The sequence below is a fragment of the Myodes glareolus genome, chromosome 22, assembly GCF_982192425.1.
Source record: "Myodes glareolus chromosome 22, mMyoGla1.1, whole genome shotgun sequence".
NCBI classification, from domain to species: Eukaryota; Metazoa; Chordata; class Mammalia; order Rodentia; family Cricetidae; genus Myodes; species Myodes glareolus.
In genome coordinates, this window is record NC_142047.1 from 36935080 (window position 1) to 36958027 (window position 22948).

At 44.0% G+C, this 22948-nt stretch overlaps 1 protein-coding gene across 3 annotated transcripts; it reads left to right on the plus strand.

Moving 5' to 3' along the window:
• Positions 1 to 1788: 1788 nt before the first annotated feature.
• On the plus strand, positions 1789 to 16999 carry Tmem170a (transmembrane protein 170A). 3 transcript variants are annotated; one of them, XM_085681708.2, is made up of 4 exons: positions 1857 to 1985; positions 6628 to 6758; positions 10770 to 10871; positions 13685 to 16999. In XM_085681708.2, the coding sequence occupies exons 3-4, from the start codon at positions 10772 to 10774 to the stop codon at positions 13813 to 13815; spliced, it is 231 nt and encodes a 76-aa protein (XP_085537834.1). In that variant the 5' UTR covers positions 1857 to 1985; positions 6628 to 6758; positions 10770 to 10771; the 3' UTR covers positions 13816 to 16999. The 3 variants fall into 3 exon arrangements, with proteins under 3 accessions (XP_048293167.2, XP_048293168.2, XP_085537834.1); XM_048437210.3 differs by lacking the exon at positions 6628 to 6758 and having other exon boundaries at positions 1789 to 1985; positions 10770 to 10940; XM_048437211.3 differs by lacking the exon at positions 6628 to 6758 and having other exon boundaries at positions 1789 to 1985.
• Positions 17000 to 22948: the final 5949 nt, after the last annotated feature.

Here is a 22948-nt window from a genome sequence, read left to right on the forward strand (position 1 = left end):
TTGCACTTACAGTAATCTTCTCGTCTCTTCCAAGACCTGGAATTAAGGCATGTGCCACCATACCTGACTCTCTTATGCTTTCAGAGAGCAGTTTGTTTTCCTTTAAACTCTTTTTCATGCTTATAAAAATATGACCAGGCAGTGGTGGCACACACCTTTAATCCCAGTACTCGGGAGGCAGAGGCAGGCGGATCTCTGTGAGTTCAAGGCCAGACTGGTCTACAAAGGGAATTTCAGGACAGGCTAAAGCTACAGAGAAACCCTGTCTTGAAAACAAAACAAAACAAAACAAAAAACAAAAAAAAGGAATAGCTAAGCATATTCTATACAGTGAATGAGTTCCAAGCCATCCAAGACAACAGAGTAAGACTTTATCTCAAAAACAAACAAACAAACAAAGAAAAAATGGTAATGGAAATGGAGGCAATTTATTAAGAATGAGAAATGAGATAATCAGATGGCTGGGAAAAGGCATACACTCTGTGCGAAACACCATGACCAAAACGCAAGCTGGGGAGGAGGAAAGGGTTCATTTGGCTTACACTTACAGATCATAATCCATCATTGGAGGAAGTCAGAACCAGGAACTGAAGCAGGGCTGAAACCTGGAGGCAGGAACTGATGCAGAAGCCATGGAGGGGAGGTGCTTACTGGCTCACTTCCTCAGGCTTGCTCTGTTCACCTTTATATAGAATCCAGGACTACTAGCTCAGGGATGGTACCAACCACCATGGGCTGGGTCCTTCCCCATCGATCACTAATTGAGAAAATTCCTTACAGCTGGATTTCACAGAGGCATTTCCTCAAATGAGACTCCTTCCTTTCTGGTGACTCTAACTTGTGTTGAGTTGACGCTCAAAGCCAGTACACACTCAAAATCCAAAACACATTTCTCTTTATTGGTATGGGAACTTCAAGGCAACGTTTCTTGTGTATTCCTTTCTGTCCTGGAACTTGCTCTGTAAACCACAGAGCCTTGAACTCACAGATATCTGACTGCCTCTGTCTCCTGAGTGCTGGGATTAAGGGCACGTGCCACCACTGCCCTGCTAACACCTTATTTTCCTTTATTGGTTGTTTGGGAATTGAACCTACAGCCTTCTACATGCTAAGCAAATGGGGTTGGAATCCAGGGAACTGTGTAGCTAGGCTGGTTCTCGGCCAGTACAGACCCAGCCCTACACAGAAATCTGAGGACACTATCGGTCATTTCATTTATTTTTATCTATGTATTTATTTTTGGTTCTGTATTTTTAAAAATGATTTATTTATTTTTATTTTATGTGCAATGGTGTTCTGCCTGCAGGTATCTGTGTGAAGGTGTGGGATCCCCTGGAGGTAGTTAGTTACAGGCAGTTAATGGAGGCTGCCATGTGGGTGCTGGGAATTGAACCCAGGTCCTCTGAAAGAACTGCCAGGGCGCTTAACCACGAATCACCCCTCCAGCCCAACATGGGAGCTGGTTCTCACCTTCCACCGTGTGGGTCCTAGGGATGGAACTGAAATCCTTCACGCTTGGAGGTAAGAGCTTTTACAGGCTGAGCAATCTCAGGGACTTGTCTTAGAGATGACACAAAGCCAAGGGCAGAACCCAACGCACATAAACAGAGTAGAAGAGACTTGACCGCTAGAGGGCGCAGCACGCCGGGGAGTGTGTCTTCAATTGAACGCGGTGCCAGGGGGCGGGGACAACTATAGTCCCGCCCCTCCGCCTGCGGCGCCCTGTGATTGGATGAGGAGACGATTATTTAGTAGCGCCGTTGGGGTGGGCGGGAGAAGAGGGCCGGCCGAAGGTGACGCGGTGTTGGCGGAGTTGCGGGACTCCGCGGCACTCCGGGTGGTGGATGGCGGTGGGATGGAGCCCGAGGGGAGCGGCGGCGGCGGGTCGGCCGGGCTCATGCAGCAGATCCTCAGCCTGAAGCTCGTGCCGCGAGTGGGCAATGGGACCCTGTGCCCCAACTCCACTTCTCTCTGCTCCTTCCCAGGTACGACCCGCCCCGCGCCTGCGCATTGCGCACCTGTCGCCGGCCGCCCTCAGGGCGAGGCCGAGGCAGCCTCGGAACCGCCACCCGGGTCCCTTGGGGCGACGCCTCTCCTGTCCTAGGGACTACCCCTAAACTGCCTTCGCAAGCCTGTCTGCTGACCCTGTCCTCTGACTCTGTCCTACCCCCATCTCCACTCCTGCTCGTCTTTGCAGGAATCACTTGCTCAAACCTGTTGCGGGTTCTCCCACCCACACCTTGAAGAACTTAGACACAACTTCTGAATTGCTCTAACCTCCCACTTCGCCGCCTCCTGTCAGGAGAGCTGTCAAAGTTACATTTACACAGTGGAACTGCCAGAGTTCAGAAAGTTGTGGGGAGGAGAATCACCTCCCCGGGGATCAGTAATAAAGGCCTTCAGGGGACGGTATGATTATTTGCTTTGGATTTTTTTCGGGGGTACGACAGAGGGGGGATTTGGGCGCCCCAGCAAAGCTGAAACTTGGACTTTGTAAACCGTGAGGCTGGGCCAGAGACATCGTAAAGGAAGAGGGGCGGGATTGCATGGTAAGCCAGACAGGCACCTGTGATTCTCATCCACTGGGCAGCGACTGCCAGGCGCCTCTGAGAAGACACCTGGGACCTGCCTGTGTAGTAACTGACAGAGTGGTTATCTGTTTTCGCGGCAGTTGAAGATGTTAGCTTGTGATCCTGCCTAAAATGAGAGTTCGGAAGCTCAGATTGTTTCTACAAGTATTAGTGTCACACCTGACAGTGATTAAAAATAAACAAAAATACACACGAATCCCTTTCTGGAGATGGTTTCCAAAAGATGTAGAGTTCATACTCCCTGAGGATTGAATCAGTCTGTTTTTTATTCATTTTCTTATTTCTCTTCAACTGTTTGGGAATTTTCCAAACCGGAGAAATTGGAATACAGTATAACAAATACCCATATGTTTATGTGCATTGGTAAAAGTCACACATTGCTTAAAAACTGGGGCTCATTAGGCAGTTGTGAGACTCATGTAGTTGGGCAGACCTACGTGGCAGACTACTTTAGATTATGGGGCCACAGTTCAATAGTTGGCTTATGTTGATGAAAATTTCATTATGCAAAGCATGACTATTTTGGTTCTTCCTCTTTGTCATGCCTATGTCCATGTATATGCACATCACATTTCAACTTCCTGAACTGCAGAAGTCATGACACTTGATTCGTCAGCTCAGAACTTCCGAAGCAATGTGTTCTTTCATAGCCCCCAAATCACACCGCTTCTAAAATACTTACCACTGATAAAGGGATATTAAACAGGCCTTATTTAAATTTCTCTTTGGGTGTGTGGGCATGAGTGCAGGTGCACACCGAAGTGAGAGGCGGGGTTACAGGTGAGCTGGTTGTGAGCTGTCTGACATGGGTCCTGGGAATTGAACTTGGGTCCTCTGGAAGAACCGCGATAACTCTGAACCCCTGAGCCATCTTTTCTTTGTTGTTGTTGTTCATTTTGTTTCTGTTTTCATTTGGTGAGAGAAAGAGACAATCCATTCAGAAAGAAAAAGATAATGGCCTACCTAGTGGGCTGAGCAAAGAGCTGTTAAAAAAGCTTTGCTAAGCCCGGGAGCTAATCTCTGCTGAGTGTGGTGGTTCAGTACTCTAACCCCAGCACTCAAGTCAGGAGCATCAGATGTTTGTGAGTTCAAAGTTAGCCTGGTCTACATAGCATGTTCTAGGCCAGCCAGGGCTATGTAGACTTTGTCTCAAAAATAAATAAAAAAGAATCCCACATTGTATTTGATTGTTCCAACTCTTTAGTATCGTTTACACAAGTGTTTATTTCAGCTTTTCGTTTGTTTTTCATTTTGATACTAACCTGGAATTCCCTGGAAACTAAACTTGGGTCTTCAGGAAAAGCAGCAACTTGCTTTTTTTTCTTTTTTCTTTTCTGTTTTTTTCTCGAGACAGGGTTTCTTTGTGTTGCCCTGGCCATTCTAGAACTCGCTCTGTACTGCTGAGCCATCCCTCTAGACTCCCTTCTGAAAATGTTAATCTGCAGTATGTATTTGAATTTACTTCTGTTCTTCAGTGGATATGACACTTGAGAGTAAGTCCACCAAGACTCATCCCTGCATCAGGTATCCATCTGGCCCAGTGTGGGCTCAGGTTGGAGGCAGAAATATGTGTGAGGGTAAAGTCCTCAGTGATCACCATGTGCTAAACACATGGGCTAATGCAGTACCTGCAGCCCTTGGCCTCGGGTTGACCAGAGCTCAGCAGTAAACGTATCCGCTCCTTGCGGTGTTTCATTTTTATTTGAAATTCTGGTTATAATGGGCACTTGAAGCTGAACCCTAGTTTGAGACTCTACTGACCTCACTAGGAATCCTACTCAGGGTCCCGAGGCTGCTTTCCTCCATTTTGGTCACACAGAAGAAAAGATCTCTCGTCATTTATGCCAACTCATGGCGGATCATGCCCTAAAATATTCTGTGGTTTCCCTGTACTAAAAAGCTTTGAATTGATTTTTTTCTTTTTTAAAAACCAGGCCTTTGCAACTTAGCCATTTAGGATTCTGCCAAATTCTCATCCTAACTTGCTCAAATTTCTTTTGTTGTCTCTTTGTGCTTGTTTGAGACAAGGTCTCATCATGCAGCTGGGGTTGCCAGAGAACCTGAGCCTTCCTAGAGCTGAGGTGAAGGCCTGCACCACATGTCTGGCTTTTAGTTGTCATTTGTCCCAATCAGGAATGACATTGGTTCTCTGAAGACAGGGAATTCACTAAAGTGATGTCAAATGGAGCAACACTGTTGTCGCAGCCAGTTATTCATTCCCTGAACAAATATTTACTAATTGTTGTGGACCTGTTTATTATTTTTATTTTTTTGTTTTTATTTTTTTAAAGATTTATTTATTTATTATGTATACAACATTCTGCCTCCATGTATGCTCCCACACCAGAGGACACTGCCAGATCTCATTACAGATGGTTGTGAACCACCTTGTGGGTGCTGGGAATTGAACTCAGGACCTCTGGAAGAGCAGCCAGTGCTCTTAACGACTGAGCCATCTCTCCAGCCCCCTTATTTTTACTTTTACTTATGTGATTGAACATATATGTATGGATGTCTGTGGGGGCCAGAAGAGGGCACCGAATCTCTGGGAGCTGGAGTTTCAGGTGGTTGGTTGCCCAATATGGGTTTTGGAATGTGAACTCTGGTTCTCTGCAAGAGTAGCAAAAGCTCATAACTGCTGAGTCGTCTTCAGTCTTCCTGTTGCATTGGGGTATCTGTAAGCAAAGTTCTTGACAGACAATGGCCCTCCCATATGGGTCATTGGTTCCAGTGGAGAGACATAGAGAAAAGTAAGGACACCATACCCGGTGATGAGGATGAGGCAGGAGAAGGGGCAGAGTAAGTGGCTGAAGTGTGTCAAGGGATGGAGTGCTTTTTACATAAGGTGACCAGGGCCTGGTATGGTAGCACACACCTCTAAACAGCTCTTGGATGGCACAGGCAGGACTGTTGTGCATTTGAGGCCAACTGTCCTGAGCTACATCCTGAATTCAAGGCCAGCCTTGGCGATTGCGGTGGTTTGGATAAGAATGCCCACTGTGGGCTCACGTGTTTGAATGCTCCCAATCCCAGCTGGTGGAACAGTTTTGGGAAGGATTAGCGGTGTGGCCTTGTTGGAGGAGGCGTGTCACTGGGGGAGGGCTTTGAGGTTTCAAAAACCCACACTAGGCCCTGTCTCTCTGTACTTGCAGTCAGAATGTAAGCTCTTAGCTGCTGTCCCAGTGCCATGCCTGTCTAATTGCCGCCTGGTGGTAATGGTCTCGCCTTTTGGAACTATAAGCAAGCTCCCAATTAAATGCTTTCTTTTATAAGAGCTGCCTTGCTTCTGGTGTCTCTTCACAGCAATAGACCACTGACTAAGACAGGTAGTAGGTGGGAGAGAGGTGCCAGGCCATAGTTGGTTGTCCTCAGATGTGGAGAGAGATGCCAGGCTACAGTTGGTTGTCCTCAGATGTGGAGAGAGATGCCAGGCCATAGTTGGTTGTCCTCAGATGTGGAGAGAGATGCCAGGCTACAGTTGGTTGTCCTCAGAGCAAGTCTTTGTTGGAGGGGAGGGGAGGGAAGCTATGCATGGATCTTCTGGCAGATAGGAGATAGTTGGCGAGCAAGGAGTAAACAAATAATTGAGTGATACAGGCTGATGGGCCACGAGCATCCAGGCAGCCTAGTTTCAACAGGGAGTCACAGCACTGGACAAGACTGTAGTCCAATCAGATGTGGTCGGCTTGCAGCCCCGGCGCTACAAAGGTTCACCCGGGAACTGTCAGAGTTTATTTAGCTGTTTGACCTGGAGCATAAGGTCCTAGTAGAGCCAGCTGAAAGGATGGCTGCCTGCTTGCCTGGCACTCATGTTCTTGTTCTTTTAGACTGGAGTTGATCTTGGGGTCGAGATGACTCAGGCAGAAAGCTGTTCATCAGCAAACCCTTTTGTTAGTTCAGTATCATCTGGGCCAGCTCCTCATGAGACTTTACTCTTCCGTTGTCTGAAAGCGCTGTGTGTGTGTGTATGTATGTTATGTATATATGAATGTATGTATCTTGCTCAAGACTGAACCCAGGGCTTTGATACCACCAGGAGCAGAGTTTGGATCTCCAGTACCAGCATAAATGTGGTGTGGGCATGGTGACCTACTTGTAACCTTGGCATCTGGGAAGTGAAGAATTGGATTCTCCAGAACAAGTTGGCTAACTAGACTATCTGAATTGGTGAGCTTTGCATTCAAGTGAAAGACTCTGCCTCAAAGTATAAGGAAGAGAGCAATCAAAGAAGACATCCAAATGACAATCTCTGCCTTCACACATGTGCCTGTACACATGTACACACACAGAGAGACACACACATGCCCCCCACGTCCACACAGACTGAGGAACAAATAAGGAGAAGGCCCTCCCCAATGTGACCTCTCAGTCTTGGAGTCCCCAGCTTACAGAACCTTGAGCCAAACAGCTTGAGTTCCAGCAGCAGAAAGCCAACAATAGAGCTGCCAAGGAAAACACAGCTGATAATGCGCTGGCCTTGAGGCGGTGAAGATGTTCTAAGACAGGGGGTCATTTCACAGCGTGTTGAGCCAGGGAATGAGAAGAACTCTGCATCGATCAATAAGTAGCTATTAAACAGTTAGTAAATTGAGGTGCAGTAGATTAAAAAGAAATCACTTAGTTTTTTTTTAAAGTGTTTTATAGATCTAAGTTTTCTGTAGCCTTTAAAATAATGTAATCATCCCATCTGAGAGTGTTTTTATAAGTTGTTTTTATAATTTTTATAAATTTATGACATTAAGTGACTCATTTAATGTCATAAAGCCTTCCTTCCCCCTCAAAGTGTTTTAAGTGGTAGTATACGTGAGTCCTGCAGCAGCTAACACATATGGCTCAGGCTGTGACAGTTCCACAAGTTAGACATTTAAACAGCCAGTTGTTTACTTGGTTCTGGAGGCCACAGGTCAGATCTGGGTGCTAACCAGCGTCAGGTAAAGGTGAGAACTTCCTTCTTGCCTTTCAGAGAGCTGCCTTGTAACTGTGTCTTGGGGCTGGGGGCAGGGGAGCTAATCTCTCACAAGACAGTTAAAGGTAATGAACACCTTTAATCCCAGAACTCAGTAGCTGGCAGATCTGTGGCATTCCATGCCAGCTTGGGCTACATAGTGGGACCCTGTCTCAAACAACAAACCGTAGTGCTGTCAGAGTTTAGTGTGAATTTGGGGTATTCTCACCTTCCTGGTGTTGGACTATCCCCGGGGTTCCTGCTGTGCGTTCCTGGAGGCACATCCATGTCCTTCCGTTTGTCCACCGTGGGGCAGCAGCCATCCCACAGCCACCGCAGAGCTCTCCTGCAGGCCCCGTGTTTCAGTGGCTATAGTTCAGAGTGATGGGAGTCTAGCAGGAAAAAAAGAGCTCAAAAATGGTTTGACCTTTTTTTTGTTTTGTTTTATTTTTCTCTGCTTTGTTTTGGGACAGTATCTGTGGCCCAGGCTGACCTCAAACTCATAGTGTTCCTTCTGCCTCAGCTGCCCAAGTGCTGGGGACTACAGGATGAGTTACTACAAAAACTCTGACACCCTTTGTAGCTGCCAGATAGTCCCCAGACCAAACACTGTCAGTTCTTAGGTATCGTCAACAGGCTCTGAATCCTAGATGGGGCATTTGTGAGGTTTTCTGAAGAACTATCCAGGGGGCTGGAGAGATGGCGCAGCTGTTAAAAACATTGACTGCTTTTCCAGAGAACACAAGTTCAATTCCCAACACCCACACGGCAGCTCACAACCGTCTGTAATTCCTTTTCCAAGGACTCCTGGCCATCTTGGTTACCAGGCATGTCACACACATACATGTAGGCAAAGCACCCAGACACATTAAAGAAATATTTTAAAAAATCACCTAGCCCCCAAAGTTGCAGGTTCAAGGTTTCAGAGACCACAGTCTGTGGTATGCTGGATGCACTGTTTTGGGGCCTGTGGTGAGGCACCGTGTCCTGATGGAGCAGAGCTGCTCACCCAGTGACAGCCAGGAAGCAGGACGAGGAAGGAGTCAACACACAGGATAGTCAAGGACCCACCCCTGGTGACCTACTTCCTCTACCTAGGCCCCACCCCCTGCTTTCCACCGGCTCTGGAACATTACCACTGACCAAGCCCTCAGTGTGTGAGCCTGAGAGGGGCACTTCATATGCAGGCCTCAGTTCCTCATGAGATAATCCTGCCCACCTGTGTGCTCTCACAGGTGTTCTATGTCAGTCAGCCAGTGGTGTCTGATCTCTGTGGAAGACGTTTGGGCCTGGTCTGGGAACTGAGTGCTATGGGCCAGTGTGTACTAAGTGTGTGTGAAACTCTGGTTCAATCTCTAGCATCAGAAACAGGGGGAGGTTAATATCTGAATTGGAGTCATCTTTAGGATAGAGGTTCAGGTCTGGAGCGATCGTTGCTACTGCAGAGAACCCAAGTTTGGTTCCCAGCACTTCAGGTGGGTGACAATCACCTGTGACTCCAGCTTCGGGGGAATCTGACACCTCTGGCCTCTGTGGGCACTGAGACACAAGTGCACATTACAACACGCATACATGTAATTAAAAATAACCCTTAAAAGAGTAGTTGTTTGCCGGGTGTTGGTGCACACGCCTTTAATCCCAGCACTCAGGAGGCAGAGGCAGGCGGATTTCAGTCAATTGAAGGCCAGCCTGGTCTACAGAGCAAGTTCCAGGACATTCAGAGCTGATACACAGAGAAACCCTGCCTTGAAAAACAAATAAACCAACAAAAAGTAGTGATTCTCCATAGGAACCAGCTCTGTTTTGTTTTGTTTTCCTGAGATGGGCTCATGAATAAATTGAAATTTAGTAGATGACTTTAAATTTCTAAGCCTCATGCCTGCACTTCCTGGGATTGCAGGTCTGCTCACTCCCAGGTCTTTTAGCCATCTTTCTCACCTACCTGTTTGTTTTCATTTCTTCTTCCTCCTCTTCCTCTTCTTTTCTGAGACAAGGTCTTGCTATATATCTTAGGTATATATCTTAGGTTCATCTTGAATTCATGAGCCTTCTGCTTCTCCCTCCCTAGTGCCAACACTACAGGCCTGCCCTGCCAGGCAAGGCTTTTATTTCACATTTTAAAGAGTTTTTGATACCCTAGTTGATAGGAGATGGTAAAATTGCTATTTATTTATTTATTTATTTATTTTAAAGCAGTTTCAGTTTGTAGATATTTATTGACTTGTGCTGACATAGTCAAAATATCTTTTAGGACCTAATGGACCTGATTGCCTTGCTCTCCCCCCGCCCCCAGCTTGTAGCTTGTTGGGTTGGTCACCTTTTTCTGTAAAAGGCCTACAGACTTCTATCTTCTAAGCTCTGTAAACTATCAATGTCTGCCACTGATAACAGCCTTTTTCATGTTGTTGGAGAACTTTCCTCAACTGTTCTTAGTGAGCAAGCCTGGGTTCAAAGCGGTCTATGTCTATTAGTCCTACAGATGAGTTTAAATTAGCCCTCAGTAGGAACAGGAGATGCTGTGAGTGGTAGCTTGTGAACCCTTTAAATCCCATCCGTGAAGCCTGGCCTATACTACCTACGCAAGGGAGGCAGGAGCTGCAGAGTTCAAGGCCAGCCTCAAATACACAGGAGTACAAGGTATTCTCGACCGCATGATGAAATCCTGTCTCACTAAAACAAGGGACTGGAGAGATGGCTCAGAGGTTAAGAGCAATTGTTGCTCTTGCACCCACATGGTGGCTCACAACCACTCCAGTCCTAGGAGATACAATGCTCTCTTGTGACCTCCATGGACACAAGCATGTTCATAAAGCACATACATACATACATACATACATACATACACACACATACATACATACATATTTATATACAATAAAAAATACTTATACAGTAAAATGAATCAATCTAATAAAAGTTTTCTCCCCCTACTTTAAAAAACAATACAAAGCCAGGCAGTGGTGGCACACATCTCTAATCCCAGCACTCAGGGGGCAGAGGCAGGAGGATCTCTGTGAGTTTGAGGCTAGCCTGGTTTATAAGAGCTAGTTCCAGGACAGACTCCAAAGCTACAGAGAAACCCTGTCTCGAAAAACAAAAACAAACAAACAAACAGCAACAGCAAAACCACCGGAGAACAACTAAGTGCTGATGAGAATGGGAACAGGGCATGGGGCTTGGCAGGGCCTCACTGGGACAGTCGGTGACTCAGCTTCTCTTTTCTCTACCCTCAGAGATGTGGTATGGTGTGTTCCTGTGGGCACTTGTGTCTTCTGTCTTCTTTCATGTCCCTGCTGGATTACTGGCCCTCTTCACCCTCAGACATCACAAATATGGTAGGTTCATGTCTGTAAGCATCCTGTTGATGGGCATCGTGGGACCAATTACTGCTGGAATCTTGACAAGTATGTTAGACATTAAAATACCAGTCGAAAACTTGTAGTGTGTTTGGTCACCTCATTTTAGAAATATGGAAGGGTGTGGGGTGGTGGTGAGAATTTAACTCAGTGGTAGAATGCTTGCCTACTGAGCGCAAAGCCCTGGGTTTGGTCTTTAGCACTGGGAGGGGAAAAAGTGTGTTATGTGTGTGTTGCATGTGTGCACGCACAGTGAATTCTAGAATTATGTTAGCTTATTCTGTTAATTAATTCTTATTCTAGAGAGTTAGTACACGGTTCTTTTTTTTTAAATTTATTCCTTTTTGGGTTTTGCTTTTTTTTATTTTTTTTACTTTTTTTGACTCTCAAGCCCCTTACCTGGCTCTACCAGCAAAATAGAAATATTTGACTGCAGAAGCTTCAGCATCTTTTTGTTTCAATTTGACTTGACTCTTGCAGAATGGTTCCCTAATTGCTATACTCTTTTGGGTGTGGTTCCTTTAGGGATGGAGAATAAGTCTGTTGATGAGAATTCTTGTTTAGAAAGATAAATTGAGGGCTAGGGATGCAAAGCTGAATGGCAGAGATGACCTAGTGTCTGAGACCCTGGGTTTGAGCCCAGCACCACACATAAAGGATGGTCTGATTTGTGGTTTTCAATCCTCCATGCTCCCCCATGTGGCAAACTTTTCTTGTTGGACTATCTTTGGATTTCCAGCCCCCAAATATCGACACATAGGCTTATTATTAATTATGAAAGCTTGACCATTAGCTTAGGCTTGTCCCACTAGCTCTTATAACTTAAATTGACCTGCTTTTATTAATCTACCACATGGCTTGGTTACTTCTGCTCTGAACCAAATGTCTGACCTCTTCAGTGTCTTCCTAGGTTCCGCCTCCTCTCTTTCCCTGGAAATCCCATCTGTCCTCTCCTGCCTAACTATTGGCCATTTAGCTCTTTATTAAACCAATCAGAAAGCACCTTGACAAAGACATATCTTCACAGTGAACAGAAGGATTATCCCACAACTTCCCCGCCCCAGACTTCCTAATTAGAGACTGGAGTAACATGGAAATCACAATTATTTTTAAACCTTCTTTTTTTGTCTTTGTTTTGTCTCATGTCACTAACACAGTTAGAGGGACCAAAATGATAAGCTTAAATCATTTTTAAATTCATACTTTCGTAGAAACATATGTATTTTCTAGACATATAAATTAAACATCATGAAAATAAAAATTATGTATTCATAGCCACAAATACATAGATTTCTAATTTGTCACCTTATTTTATTTTCCCTGTGAATTTAAACCCTGAGCTTTGAGAAGAAATACTCATTGGTCTTTTTTACTTCTTTCTTTCTTCCTTCCTTCCTTTCTTCCTTCCATTCATTTATCCAATCATCCATTCTTCCTTTTCTTTCAGGTACCATAGCCGACTTTCTCTGTGTTCCAACTGTTCACTTAATGCTGCAGTATCCACACCAAATTTCTGGTCCCTAGACTAGTCTCCTATCAGTAAAGCAGGGATGGCTTCCCCAACCCACATCCTTGAATGCTGATTAGATGAGATATCTCCATGCAAAGTAGATAGAGTACCTGGTACGGTAGTTGGCACACAGTAGCTGAATATGTGCTGATTCCCCTTTTTAGGATTTGGGGTAGTTTTTTTGGTTTTCCTTCCTATTCTCTGTAGTCTTTTCCTTTCTTCCCTCATCATCCCTGTCTCCCGTGAAGACCCAGATCAGGTTTCTCAGGCTTCTCTGTTCCTCTTCAAGGAAGCTCAGTGACAGAGGCACCATGAAAGTTGCGCTCTGAGACATTAGTGGCATTGATTGCCACTGGAGACAGAGTCAAATATCTAGGCCTGTTTGCTTGTTAAAACACATTTATATCTCATGTCACAGCCTAAGAATGTATAGTCTTCCTTTCTTTTTGGGATGTTGAGAACAGAAGCCATGGCCGTGTGCATGCTAAGCACATGCTTTATCATTGACCCATGCCCCCATTCTACCTGTAGACACTTGATTGAGTCAGCTGTGTCTGTGAGCTCCTGTGAGTCTCAGGTGGATAGCTGGGTCAACACCCCTGCTTGTGCAGAATGTTAGATGGTGGGGGAGTGTCTCGGTCTCCACAGGTGTTTCTGTGCTGTGCTCTCACTCTCCAGGAAGTTGTAGTGACTGTAATAAGAAAGACAGAGACCTGTGAGACAGAAGGGACCCTGAGGTCTCTGCCCTGGTGCCCTTTGAATAGCTTTATGGCTCAGAGTCCTATTGCTTTCTCTCTTCTTTCTTTCTTCATTGAATGGTGGAACCCTCACTATAATAGCAAGTGGAGCTGGAATTCCCCGTGGCCTGGAAACATTTCTTGATCTGTCTCAGTAGATTGCTATTCATTGCCAAGAACATAGTTGGTGCCCATTCAGTGATAGGCATGGGGTTAATTGGCACAGGAGTGAAGAGAGATGTTGGCCCACAAGGGAATTGCTGCCTTGTCTTTCCCTCTTGACTGTCACTTCTGGTCATTCAGTAAATATGAGAAACTCAGTCTTAGGGAGTACAAGTCTAAATGCTGACAACAAACCACATAAAGAAAGCTAGTGTGCTCACCAGAAAGGACAGGGAACACAAACTTCTTCCATAATTAAATGTAAAAAGTTTGTCTCCCAATAGTGAAATTTTTAAGTGTTATATTTTTGTGATGTCATTAATCTCAGGTTTTGTTTTACTAATTCATTTTTTTCTCTTTTAACACAATTCCATTTGAATCAGGTGCAGCGATTGCTGGGGTTTACCGAGCTGCGGGAAAGGAGATGATCCCCTTTGAAGCCCTCACCCTGGGCACTGGACAGACATTCTGTGTAGTGGTGGTCTCTTTTTTACGGATTTTAGCCACTCTGTAGCATACGGCCTTTCCCTGTGATGGCACAGCTGCCTTTTATAAACTTCTTCAGAGGCAGAGACAGTGTCGTGGTCTCTTCATTCCTCAAGTGGAAGCAACTTGGAGGTGTGAGAACGTAAAGAACACCGCGGCTGTTTCCTCAGTGTGAAGCGCCAGCCACTGAAGACCCTTGTGGACGGACTCCTCTTTCTCAGCCAAACCAAGCTCCTTGGCTTTCTCTTCTTGTGGCTGTTTAAGTTTTACATGCACATCTTCACCTAAGCCAACAATGCCTCAAGTTTGCATCTTTCAAACAGGAATTTGCGTCATTATTTGCAAATATGTGACATTGCTGTTTTGTAGAAACAATGGACAGTGTTTAGTTTTAAGGGAGTAGGCTGCACTGTACTAAAAGCTTACCTACCAACATGACAGTGGGCCAAGTTTCCTGGGCTGAGTGTCGCTCTGGGAACTAACTGGCTGAATGTAACAGGAAGAAGACCTGAAGTCCAATTCAAAGTAATGGCTTTGCTTCCACTGTCAAAAGTAGGTGACCACTGAGAATGTGACATTTTATGGGTAACTATTTTTGACCTCTGGTTATTTAATATATTTTAAGAGATGTGAATTTATCATTTGATCAAAATAAGCTAGCTAATTGAGAGTTCTTATTTTTTTTAAAGATACAAGGTCTTGCTTTCTTACCCAGGCTGGCCCAAACTCCTGGGCTCAAGTGATCCTTCTGAGTAGCTGGGACAATAGCATCACGGTCACATCTAATTGAGGCTCTTTTTCCAAAAAAATTCCATGATGCCTTTACCTGTCACCTTTAATGCTATCCATTTTATTTGCTTTCTCTGGAAACAGATGTTCTTAAGTGGCTTGAGTTGAACTTCAGAACCAGATAGGTTAAGATACTCTTTGGACATTCAGGCAAAATAAGACACAGGATTCTGTTACAGTTTTCTTCCTGACTTTAGTTTACTTGATGACTCCAAAACTTGCAGCTGAAATGAGTTTGTGGCCATTGGTTCCTTTCGTGTTTACCTAGCAGTGGTCCCTCAGCCCACTTTTGCAGTATTGGAGTATCAACTCCCAGAAAGTGCCTAAAACTTCCTCTTCATATACATCCCATCTGGTCTTTTTATTTTTATTAAAGAGAATTTTTATCCTTAAAGAGACATAGTTTTAAACCTAATTTTAGCTGTTTCACTTTTAACTCTACTGCCTACCTTTGTTTTTCATTAAAAAGCCTGTAAACTGTGACCTTCAGAAGGGAAAGGGGTGTAAAATGTGTGCACCTTCCATCATTTTAACGGTTTTGTATAAAGTACAATGTTCTTGTTGTTACCCGTTTTCAAAGTAGCACCTGTAATTAACTCTGACATTTTTAAAGGCAAATTTTCATTGAGAGATTAAGGCTGACAACCTATGAGGGCATAAATTTATCTTAAAGCAATATGCTTTTGGCTTCTGGTTAAAAATAACCAGGAGGAGGCCAGCAAGATGGTTCAGCAGGTCAAGGTACTTACCTCTAACCTAAGTTTGATTCTCAGGACCACACAGTGGAAGGAGAGAACTGACTCCTGCAAGTGGTCCTCTGACCTCTGTATGCTGTTCACACACATACATAAATTGATAAATGTAATTAAAAAAAATTTTTTTAATAACTAAGAGGACCTCTGTGGGTACCTGCACTTATGTACACATACTCCCTGTCCCTCACATGCACAAAATTTTTAAAATAAGATAAAATAGCCAAGAGGGTCAATTTTCCCAGGAATGGCAAGGGGAAAGATGCAGGGATGGCTGCAAAAATAACCGGTTCTTTCCACTTGTTAAAACTGTAGTAACAGATCAGCTTTGGCAGGCAATTAAAGTGCAGATAAATGGCTCTTAATATTCCATAGAAATAAGAGCAAATTTCTTCCAACAAAAGCTTTTTATTTTTGGTCTCGGGCTGTGAATTTGGAAAGCATTCTTTCAGTTGGAGAAACTGGAACGTGGTACCCTGCATTCTGGGGAATGACAGCATCGTCTACGGAAGGATGCCTTAGAGTCCTCACTAAACATTCTTTAGGATATAATTTCACACCCTAAACACATAGATGAATCAGTGCTGAGCTGTTTCCCCTAAATAATAACTTCTGAACATATTCACCCATGATTAAAATGTTAGGTTATTTGCATTTACAACCAAGACACAAAAGTTAGGGGTGCTTGAAAGGTGTTTTTGATTCCATCTGTTTCTTGTGTATATTTTATCTGCTCTCTAAAAAAGAAAGCCAAAAACTTGAACTGTAAGATATATCTTCAAATTACTGAGTGTTTCCTCTATCCCAGTGTGTATGAGGCACTCTCTGTGAATAAATGTATGTAAACTATAGACTGAGCTTTGTGAAGGCTTGAAATGTTTTCAGGAAGAAAGCGTTTGAATGAGAAACAAAGAATGCTTTCCACTTTGATCCCTTTTTGTCTTCTTCCTCTTGTCTCAGATGCAGATTTATTTGCATGGTTGTGTTAAACACATCTCCTTCTACAGTTTCTTCAGGTGTTGTCTCCCGGTAAGGGCTTTCTTCAACCCTGATTCCTGCATTTACGTTTCCACTTCTCACCTTCTCCTTTTCAGTTCTGAGACAGCGAGGCAACCCCCAGCCAAAAAACTGAGCTTTTTGGGACTAAAAATTAAGTTCATTAACAAAAGCGTATTGATTGTTATGTGAGCAAGAAGTATCTCTAAGCTGTTAACTTCCTTTGGTGCAGGATGCTCCTCAGGAAATGCCGGGACTAGTGAAAAGCAGTTCGTGCAGATAAAGGCATCCTTCCTGTGTCCTTTAGGTTTTTAAATTGTATGTTGGCTTTTGATTCCAGTGTCCTTCTGACTGCCCTGATTTTCGTTAAGTTCTTGTGACACCGCAGGACACGCTAACCTTCCCTAAGGAACTGACTGTTTCCTGGAATGTGAAGCCCTGGTGCCATTAGTGGTCCATGTGCAGAAGGTTTCGTGACCTCATACTTCTTTCTTGTACACTATGTAAGGCTGGTTATGACCAAAATCAGCCTAACTTTTTTATTAGGTGATTGCACTTAACTGCTATAGTCCAAGTGATCAAATCTTTGTATATTAGAAACTTATTTAAATTTTATTTTTCTACTGACATTTCTAATGCTAGTATAAATGTTTATCAATAAAGAATTACTTTAAATTCTTTGAGTTGGGATTGTATTTTTTGTTTGTTTTTAGATTTTATCTGAGGCAATGTCTTCCCACATCCAACTCTTCACACTAGGCTAGGCTGGCCTTGAACTGTGAACAGCTGCAACCACCACCTGGAGTTGCTTTTTTCTTTTCTTTTAACTTCTTCCCCCACCCCACTTATTTATTTCTATTTGGGCAGGGTCTCACTATGCAGCCATGACTGACCTGAAACTTGTTTAAGGCTATCCTTAAACTCAGATCTGTTGGCCTCAGCCTCCCAAATTCTGGAATTAAAGGCATGTGCCATTGTGACTGGATTCCATCCCCACCCCACCTCCCATTTTAATTTATTTATTAGTGGGAGCAAGGGCAGATGCTTGTCATGGCGGTGTTATTGTCAGTAGAGGTTGAGGACAGTGCTCAGAAATCAGGTCTCTCCTTCAACCACGTGGGTCCTTGGGCACAAACTCCAGTCAGACTTGGTCACGGACCATTTTTGCTAGCTCCTGCAATTACATTTCTATTGTAATCTTTTATAATAAAATTATGTATGTTTTAACTGTATTTTTCTTATGTTCAACTTTTTTTTTTTTTGGTTTTGTTTGTTTGTTTTGAGACAGGGTTTCTCTATGTAGCCCTTGCTGTCCTGGAATTTACTTTATAGACCAGGCTTGTCTCAAACTCACAGAGATCTGCCTGCCTCTGCTTCTCAAGTGGTGGGATTAAAAGTATATGCCACCACACTCGGCTACGATTTTTAAAGCATACAGTAAGTACACAGATCTTGACTGTACAGTGCATATGTATGTATGTGTGTATGTGCATTTGTGTGTACTTAGGTGACCATTAGTCAGATCAAGAGATATGTTTCTGCCATCCTGGAAGGATACAGAGTATCAGGTATGGACAGTCAGGGTTCAACCGAAAGTCCCCATGACTGTATGGACCTGAGACATAATGAAAGGAACTTGCAGGGGATCTGGAGTGATGGCTTAGAGGTTAAAAGCACTGACTGCTCTTCCAGAGGTCCTGAATTCAGTTCTTGGAAACCACACAGTGTCTCTCAACCATATGTAATGAGATCTGGTGCCCTCTTCTGGCAGGCAGGGATACATGCAGACTGAACACTATACATAATAAATAAATAACTTTTTTTTTTTTTTTTAAAGGAACTTTCAGTTTCCATCAAAGTGACAACCAAGCTTGAATGTGGAGACTGGAAGATGAAGAGCAAAAGGTGCTGAAATTGGCAGGGATGATCCCTTAAATCATTGCCAGTCCATCAGTGAACCAAGCACCAAACACCTTACAAAGAGGTTTAGCACTGGACTGACTGTATTGCCCTGAGTGCCTGACTGGAGGGACCCTTGTTGTCTGGCTCTATTTTTGATGATGATTTAGTGTTGCCATATTTGGTCTTTTTTTTTTTTTAAGAAATTGAGATTCTAGACTGTTTAAAATTCATCTATTTTTAAGTGCTGACAATTTTTCTTTTCTTTCTTTTTTTTAAATCTTTTTTGGTGCTGGAGATCAAACCTAGAACCTTAGACTCATTCTATTGCCCCAAGCAACAATTGTAATGTAAAATGTTCCTAGATCCACCAGTACATGTTTTAGCGCTATAGCTGACCTTTTTAAAAAGCATCTCCAAGCTAGAGAGCTGGCTTAGTTGGTAAAATGCTTGCTCTGCAAGTATGAGAACCTGGGCTCAAGACTCCAGCACCCATCCACAAAAATGCTGGCCAGGGGTGGAGGCAGGGGATTCCCAGGATAAAGTGGCTAGCTCTGGGTTCAGGAGAGGGAGAGGAGAGAGAGAGAGAGAGAAAGAGAGAGAGAGAGAGAGAGAGAGAGAGAGAGGTGGGGGGTGGGGAACCCTGTCTAAAATAAGGCAGAGTGTGATTGAGGAAGCCATCCAGTACCAACCTATAGTTTTCACATATGCATGAGCACAGTCACACGCACACACAAACACACATGCACTTACGTGCACATGTGAATATGCATATACCACATACAGGTATATCTCCTCAGGTATGGTGACTCAGGCCAGTGATTTCAGTGCTCAGATGTAAATGGAGACTGCCTCTTCGTTTCCTGGCCGCTAAGAACACAATAATCACACAGAAACTATTAATTACAACATTGTTTGGCCTATTAGCTCAAGCTTCTTATTAACTAACGCTTACATCTTAAATTAACCAATTTCTATTAATCTGTGTATCACCACAAGGTTGTGGCCTACTGGTAGGTTCCGGTGTTTTTTTTCTTTCGACAGCTGCACGGTGTCTCTCTGACTCCGCCTACTCTCTCTGTCTCTGTTCTGATTTCCCACCTGGCTTTGCTCTGCTAAGCCATTGGTCAAAACAGCTTTATTCATCAATCAATAAAAGTTAACACATACACAGAAAGATACACATCACTCAGAGTCTGAGGCAAGTTTGAGGGTGAGTTTAGGCCATTTTGGGCTACAGAGGCCCTTTCTTAAAAGAATGGAAAATGAGACTCTCAAAACTACTTGACATGATGCAATAGTCTCATACTGGTTGGGAATTTTAGGTGGGAATCAGACCTTCATTCAGTGTTAGGAGAAATGAGGGAGGATTGCTGGTGAACTTTTTTGGAGCCTCCCCTCCATGATGGGCTACACTACTGGTCACGGGATGTTTATAATATCCAAGGATAACAAGGCCAAGAATAGTGAAATTCAAAAGACCATGTTTAAGGTTTTCTATTATCCTATTATTTTCAGATAAGTCTGTTTTAGGGCCAGCAAGATGTCTCAGTGGAAGCCAGGCGGTGGTGGTGCATGACTTTAATCCCAGCACTCAAGAAGGCAGAGACATCAAAAAAATCAAAAAAAAAAAAAAAAAAAAAGAAAGAAAGCCGGGCGGTGGTGGCGCACGCCTTTAATCCCAGGACTCGGGAGGCAGAGGCAGGCGGATCTCTGTGAGTTCGAGGCCAGCCTGGTCTACAAGAGCTAGTTCCAGGACAGGCACCAAAAACTACAGAGAAACCCTGTCTCAAAAAAATCAAAAAAAAAAAAAAGGCAGAGACAGGTGGATCTCTGTGAGTTCAAGGCCAGCCTGGTCTACAAGAGCTAGTTCCAGGATGGGCTCCAAAGTTACAGAGAAACCCTGTCTCAAAAAAAAAAAAAAAAAAAAAAAAAAGCTGTCTCAGTGCATAAGGACATTGCCACCAAGCCTGACGACTTGAGTTCAATCCCTGGGACCCACAAAGTGAAAGGAAAGCAGAGCCCTGCAGATTGTCCTCTGATTCCTGCATGTTCATGATGCAAGCGCATGCAAGAGGGCACACACACCAAACAGAAAGTTTTAAAACAGAAAAGCCTGTTTCAAGGAATCATAGTCCTAAATGTAAGAACTAAAACTCTCCAGCCTTAGAAGGACACCGATGTAAGAGCCATGATCTTGGCTTAGGCAGTTTTCTTAGATAGAATACTCAGAACGTTCAAGGAAGACACAATAATAGACTAGACTTCATCAAAACAAAAAATTCATGTTCAAAAGGAATTACCTGTGGGTTTTTTGCTCCCTCTCATGAGCGGCTGGGCGGGGGAGGGGAGGTGGGAGACAATCGTGATGAACTTCCCAGGAAGCAGACTCCAGAGACCAGGTGGAGCTGCAGATCTGGTTCAATGTGTATATTCACTGGTATATATGCAAACATTATCAATCAGTTCAGGTCATATAAAATCGCTGTTCAATCAGTCCAAACAACATGCAATCCGTGGTGTTGGAGGGGCAGTAAGACTAGGCAGTGTGTCTGCAGACAAAGGGCAGGAAGCAGGCAACGCCCTGAGTCTTGGCGCCAAATTAGAGGGTCTGCAGTTAGCTGGGACTCCATGATGAGTCATCTGGTGTTCCAGAGACTCAGGTCCAGCTCAAACAGCCGCAGGAGGTGTTGGCGCAGCTCACACCAGCTGTCCCTTAATGACACCACCTGAAAAGAGACCGACCCCTCAATTACCAAGAAGTGCAAAGAGGCCTCGGGAGATTGGAGGGACTGTTCTCTAACCAGAGATAAGGGAGACATACCCAGAATACTAAAAGTACTTACGCTGTCAGTCAAACCAGTTGTAAAATGGGTGAAGATTCTGAGAAGACTTTGTGTGTGAGAGAAAAAGAGGGTTTCACTGTGTATCCTTGACTGGCCTGGAACTCACTGTGAAAACCAGGCTGGCTTTCAACTCACAGAATCTGTCTACCTCTGCTGGGGTTAAAGACATGTACTTCCACACCTGACTGAAAAGGCATTTTTTTTTTCAGAGAACATACACAATAACCAATAAGGACATGATATTTAGCATCTTTTGTCCTCTTTTGTCCACCTTTTGAAATCCAAATCAAGACTTTAACAAGATGCCATTTTATAGTCTATAAAAAAGACGACATAGGGTGTTGGCAAGGACGTAGACAGAGAAATGAGTTCTCATATGCTGCTGTTGCTGCTGCTAAGACAGGGCATCCCCTTGGAAAACAGCCTGGTAGTTCCCCCAAAGTTAAAACATTACATGAGGGCGCAGGGCGCAATTCTATTGAAAACACCCTGCTAAGGCAACCACAGATCATACACTGTATATATTCTGTTTACGTGAAATGTCCAGACAGGCAAATCCACAGATACTGGGGATTGGCTGGAAAATGAGTGTAAGCACCTGAGTTCAAGGACAGTCAGAGCTACTTAGTGAGACCCTGTCTCAAAAACAAACAAACAACAACAAAAAAGCTCCCTTGAATAGTGTGCCTTGAAAGCTTTAATTATACCTTGGCCAAGGGGCTGGTTGAGAAAGGTTGTGTTTGAGGCATGAAAATGAAGATATCTGTGGCTTTCAGGTTCACATTCTGGTTTTCTTTCTTTTCTTTCTTCCTTCCTTTCTTTTTGAGACAGGGTTTCTCTGTGTAGTCCTTGTTGTCCTGGAACTCACTCTGGCCTCCTGGTCTCAGAGATCCGCTTGCTTTTGTTTCCTCCGGAGTACAACATTACCGGGTACATTACGGGTTTTCTCACAGGCATCTCATGAATCCACGAATCTTTCAAATTTTTATTCTTATGCGTACATACCTGCATGTGTGTATGTGTGTCTACCATGTGCCTGGTGTCCCCTGAGATCAGAATTCCAGGGTGGTTGCGAACCATCAGTGTAGTACTGAGAACCGAGCCCAGGTCCTCTGCAAAAGCAGCAAATACTCTTAACCTTTGGACCATCTCTCTAGTCCCCACAAATCCACACATTTAGTTGCTTTTCCAACTTTCTCATTGCTTCATCATGTACTATAGGTGTCAATTTAGCACTTTGTGCAGTGGCTTCACTCGCAGATAAGCAGATTTCTTTTCTCTTTAGTTATTATCCGATTGTTGACTCGCGGCCAACAACACTTATAACTCAGGCCAGAACGCAACTAACTTAACAGGCAGATTTCCTCAGTAAGACACATTGCAGCCTTCTTGCGCTTAGAAAACTAGACAGCGTTTCAGGAGTATTCTTGGGAGCCATTTTAGGCTGCAAGCGAAATCATCCAGAAAAACCCAAAACGTAGGGTAGGTTGAGACGGCATTAAAACTACTAAAAGACTCTCGCGGGAGAGTTGAACCAAGAAGGCGGAGCCTCAGTCTTGCTCAAAAGTCGCTGGGAACTTAGCACATTGTCGACTCTTAGTTTTTACTTGCTGTGCATGTACAGGAGTAACATTTTAATCACTGATTTGAGAGTTACAAAAAACATTTACCGAGTAAGTGAATTTGAAAATAAACAGACACGTATAAAGAGAGACAACTGTATTTCCGCAAATAGGCCATGCTCCAGCAAGGATGCACGGTAGAGCTGAAGACTACAAGCCCCAGCATGCATCGCTTCCGGGAGGGTCCGGAATCCCACAAGGGCCCGTAGAGTTTAGGCCGACCGACCGCACCAGCCGGAAGTGTCGTATTTGACCAC